Below are 5,701 nucleotides of genomic sequence, written 5' to 3' on the forward strand. Positions count from 1 at the left end.
GGTCAGGGTTGAGCCCCGATCCAGATTGGGGGCGAGAGGGACGAGAGAGTGGGGTGGGGATCATGCGGGAGGGGAGTGGGTGCACTTGGGGGTTAGGGTTTCGGGTTAGTGGGGGATATGGGCGCGGCTGGTGGGCCGGCTTGGCGGCCTGGTGGCCTGCTGGGCCGTGGCCCAGTGCGAGAGTGTTTTCCTTTTTTTCTATTACTTTCTATTTAACTTTCTGTTTTCATTTTAGTTTTACTTTATTTTTAGTTTTATAAAATATACCACTAGCCCCTAAATTAGTATTTATAAATACTCTACTGCCACATTAATTTCTCATACCTAATAAAATAGTTTAATGTTTTAATATTTAAAAATGTCTTTAATTATTTGTTTAACCACTATTTTATTTAGTTTAGTGCTTTTAATTATTTTATAAAAAAATGTGGTTTCTCCACTACTATTACTTATGAGCTATTTATCACATCGAGAACATTTTAGTTTTAAATATTTGAAAATTTTTATTGTTTGACTTGATTTTGATTTTGAATTCGAACGAGATTTGAATCATCGTGAAACTAACAATAGTAATCATGGTGATGTGGCATCATTAGTAGAGGGTTACTGTAGCTTGATTATCCGGGCGTCACACATCGCAAGTCTGTATAAAACTATATGCTTTGATCAACTTATCAAAGCGTATATTCCAACTCCGAGATGCTTGCACCAGTCCATAGATGGATCGCTGGAGCTTGCATATTTTGTTAGCACCTTTAGGATTGACAAAACTTTCTTGTTGCATCATATACAACTCTTCTTTAATAAATTCATTAAGGAATGTAGTTTTGTTTATCCATTTGCCATATTTCATAAAATGTGACAATTGCTAACATGATTCGAACAGACTTAAGCATAGATACGAGTGAGAAACTCTCATCGTAGTCAACACCTTGAACTTGTCGAAAACCTTTTTGCGAAAATTCTAGCTTTGTAGATAGTAACACTACTATCAGCGTTCGTCTTCCTCTTGAAGATCCATTTAATCTCAATGGCTCGCCGATCAATTGGCAAGTCAATAAAAGTCCATACTTTGTTCTCATACATGGATCTCATCTCATATTTCATGGCCTCAAGCCATTTCGCGGAATCTGGGCTCATCATCGCTTCCTCATAGTTCGTAGGCTCGTCATAGTCAAGTAACATGACCTTCAGAACAGGATTACCGTATCACTCTGGTGCGGATCTCACTCTGATTTACCTACGAGGTTCGGTAGTAACTTGATCTGAAGTTACATGATCATCATCATTAGCTTCCTCACTTATTGATGTAGTAGTCACAGGAACAGATTTCTGTGATGAACTACTTTCCAATAAGGGAGCAGGTACAGTTACCTCATCAAGTTCTACTTTCCTCCTACTCACTTATTTCGAGAGAAACTCCTTCTCTAGAAATGATCCATTCTCAGCAATGAATATCTTGCCTTCGGATCTGTGAAAGAAGGTGTACTCAACATTTTCTTTTGGGTATACTATGAAGACGCACTTCTCCGATTTGGGTTTGAGCTTATCAGGTTGAAACTTTTTCACATAAGCATTGCAACCTCAAACTTTAAGAAACGATAGCTTAGGTTTCTTGCCAAACCATAGTTCATACGGTGTCGTATCAACGGATTTAGATGATGCCCTATTTAACGTAAATGCAGCTGTCTCTAATGCATAACCCAAAAAAGATAGTGGTAAATTGGTAAGAGACATCATAGATCGCACCATATTTAATAAAGTATGGTTACGACGTTCGAACACACCATTACTGAATCAAATCCTAGGGACTAGAAAAAGTCCTAGGACTAGAGAACCAAACACCACCTAAGCCTTCATTGTGGCTCGAATCGAATTACTGAATCAAATCTCCTGTGTCATATTGTAACGAATTATGCTTTTTCCTTATCACCCCAACAGAATTTCCTTGACCAATTTATAACACTGATGGTTCTAACGTTTATTGGCATTTTCACATAGAAGAAGAACCAAGGGCCTACTGAATGAACCGATATATCGCACACGGCGCAAGTAATCTCGGGGACTAAGATCCGGATATCAAAGTATTATGCGGCTTGTGTCTGGGGCCCCGCAAAGCCCCCACCCATTGCCCAGGTTTGGTCCCGGTTTGCTGGAAAATTATGGTCCAGACTGAGACGCAGATGGATAGGGCTCGGCGTTGGATGGCTTGCAGGGTCCGGACAGCTTCGTCCGAACGGATACGAGAGGTTTGAGGGTCGGCGTTAAAGAAGAGTAAATTTTTTTTTGCATGGGTTAAAGAAGAGCATGTTAGAAAACGAATGAACGCAGGCTTCGTATAACGTAACTTGACAAAACAAGATCTAGTAGGTTAGAATTAAGAATGAAATCCGATGGAAGAATCATTGCATAAACAGTGTATGATTGACGATGGGAAGGAGCATGCCATGAATTTGGAGTTAACAAGGTAATTGGACATACATAAAACTAATTAAGAAACAATAGGATGAAAGAATTTGGAAAGAAAAAACATAGACGAACTGAAAGGGAAGAGCACCGAAAGCTGACAGTTGAACAGGGGCCACGAGTAAGAAGGACATGAACATTAAAAATGGATGAAACACTATTGAAAAGAAAAATCCATCGAAGGCGGAGACAAACAAGACGGAATGTAGAGGGAAAGGACGTACAAAAATGGTTGGACGAAGTATTTCAGCACATGATGAACATGTGTGCTGTTTCATATTGACATGTTTAGTTTTCATCTCTTTTCAGGAATTTTCACGCGAAACAAGTTTCCGGATCAGAACCCAAATCAATGGCTTTAGGCGATTGTGCAGGTGCGTGCCTATGCACCTGCATGACCTTGCGAATTTCCCCTAATGCAAGGGATATCAAGTTCCTGGCGAACCTTCCTAGGTTTTAGTACGGATCGATGCTGAATTTGACCCATCTCTCGAGATGATTTGTTTCACCATTTAGGTTTGCTGTTTCCCCCCTTTGCAATTGTAGTGCACTCATAGAGGAAGCTTCTTGCAGGAATAGAAAACCAGTGGCTAGCCTTCATTGTGGCTTGAATCGAAATACTGAATCAAATCTCCTGTGTCATATTGTAACGAATTATGCCTTTTCCTTATCACGCCAACAGAAATTTCCTTGACCAAGTAATAACACTGTCACACTGATGGTTCTAACGTCTATTGGCATTTTCACATAGGAGAAGAACCAAGGGCCTACTGAATGAACCGATATACCGCACACGGCGCAAGTAATCTCGGGGACTAAGATCCAGATATCAATAACAAAATATACGAAAGTCACGAAATAGAACATACTGAGCATATCATCAGCAACCTTGAGCTCTACACAAGTAGCCCATCAGTCAGGTCATCACCAGATCACAACCACCAGTCCAGCCAGCCTCGCATAATAAGATGGCATACATACGCTCCTGGAGATAAAGTGCAGAGCTTCACAACCACCCTTCTGAACATCAAGCTACTCCCTGATTTTACTACAGAAATATCGATAATATACCGAGTCGTAAGTAGTAATTATATTAGATGTGCCACCTAAGTTGGTCAAACAGCCTGGTTCTTGCTCCACAGACTAAGCTCTCTGCACTGCGTAGACCGCCGCCCAGAGGTTAATGACACAGGATGGCGCGATGGCGAACCAGCTCAAGAAAGCCATGGCGGTTGCGGCCATAAAGGTCGGGCAGTGGTTCTCCGAGCACAGTAGCAGGTCGTTGTTGATGAGAGTGGTCATGGCGGCTGACCCACTCGCTGCAGCGAAGCTCAGTGCTCCAGTGACCTGCCGATGAGACACCGGGGGGAGGGTCAGAACCGTATCTATGCATACTTCTTTAGGCTTTGTTCGGTTAATCCTCTCCCCAAGAGGATTGAAGGGAATTGGCAAGGATTGGTTCCTATTTTCCCTTCAATGCACTCGGATTCACACGCAACCGAACAAGGCCTTAGGAGAAAGGAAAAATACATGTGATGCTTAAATGATTGTTTGCATGTTCATGTCTGTGAAACATTTTCAGTGCAGGAGTGAGTCCACAGGGAACGGCAGATGGGTGTTTGTTTTGAATTTGAGGTGCCTGAGAAAAATAGAGTGTGACTTACCCAGTCCCCGGTGGAATATATGGTGGTAGCTCGGGGTGTCCGGAAGGAGCGCTTCACAAGAAGCGCGTAGACGTCCACGGCGGCCAGGGAGAGGCTCCACAGGCATTGCAAAGACTCTGCTGCTACAAGGAGGCTGCTCAAAAGAACAACAATGAGTGAGTTCATCTATAGAAGGAAATCGATCCCCTGTTCTGAATTCTGAAAGCAACATCCTAATACAAAACACTATCTGATCGCACCACAGAAGTAAGATAAGATACACATGCATACTAGCATAAGACAACATGTAATGCATATCAGGAATGTAGATTACAACAATCACACTGTTCTGAGTTCCCACAACCAGAATGCTAACCAACCTAGCACCGTATCCAAGAAAGACAGCTGAGATGATATCACAGAGAACATCAACGTGTCACCATCTGATCTGCATTGCCTCTTTCAAGATGCCAGACTAATCGTAAAACACTGGATGCACTTGCTCAAATGTTTAACCTGACCAACAATATGTATGCACAGGACAGTACACGATTGTCCATTACAAATCACACTATTCCGAATTCCCATAACCAGAATGGCAGAGTGCGAACCAAACTTATCGGCATACACAGTGAAATGCTCTGTGCCGAATGCCCTGGAAACTATGCATGCAGACATCAAACTGGGGAGACCAAAAAAAAGGGAAGGCTCAATCTAAAAATTGCTGCATCCAAGGAGACAGCTGAGATGATACCACAGGGCAATGTCACCATCTAATTGCATTGCCTCTTTCAGGATGCCAAACCAATTCAAAAGGAAAAGTATCAAAATGCGAACGAGTATGAGCATTTCTCTTTGGAGGATGAAGAAAGCACCCAATAACAATTTCTACTGGAAACTACGTGCTATTTTTCGCTAATACGCATAGGCTGGTTGCGTATCATTCATTGGCAGCTGTGTACGTTGATCTGAAACTCTGCTATTTGCAAGTTGGATAATGTGCTTGTATGATTATATCCATCCATTCAGCTTGGATGTGAAATACTTCTACTTAGTAGTACTCCCTCCGTAAACTAATATAAGAGCGTTTAGATTACTATTTTAGTGATCTAAACGCTCTTATATTAATTTACAGAGGGAGTAGTAATTAGCATTTTTCAAACAAAAACACTATTCTTGCTAATTTTGTTACTGGGTGGCACTAAGATAAAAAATGCTAGAGTGATCTGCACTCAAGGAAACATAAAGATCATCTCAATTTCAACAATATACAGAAATACTAGCAGGTGAACAGACAGATTCTGGGAATGTGGCTAACTAATATGCAGTCATCCCTGAGGCAGATGCATATGCAATCTCTTCAGACTTCAACTGAAAACGAGAAAAACCCACCTCACACAGCATCATCTGCTCAGTTCCAAATTTCCAAGGAGAAATCGATCTGCTTTCGGAGCAAAGGGGAAATGGATCGAGACCCTAGTGGGGGGAACAAGATGTGGAGCGGGAGGGCCGGAGGGGGGCACTCACCGGAAGGCGGTGAGCGCGCGGAAGTCGTCGGTGGAGACCATGAAGAGGACGGCGGAGGCCGCGAG

At 42.3% G+C, this 5,701-nt stretch overlaps 1 protein-coding gene across 1 annotated transcript; it reads right to left on the bottom strand.

Moving 5' to 3' along the window:
- Positions 1–3,291: 3,291 nt before the first annotated feature.
- LOC125529290 (CASP-like protein 5A2) lies at positions 3,292–5,701 on the bottom strand (the record flags this gene model as incomplete). The annotated part of the gene is given in 3 exon segments (XM_048693696.1): positions 3,292–3,813; positions 4,131–4,263; positions 5,637–5,701. Coding segments are annotated over 3 exon segments (402 nt in total), but the record flags the coding sequence as incomplete, so codon positions are not given.

Source organism: Triticum urartu, unplaced genomic scaffold, assembly GCF_003073215.2.
Source record: "Triticum urartu cultivar G1812 unplaced genomic scaffold, Tu2.1 TuUngrouped_contig_5491, whole genome shotgun sequence".
NCBI classification, from domain to species: Eukaryota; Viridiplantae; Streptophyta; class Magnoliopsida; order Poales; family Poaceae; genus Triticum; species Triticum urartu.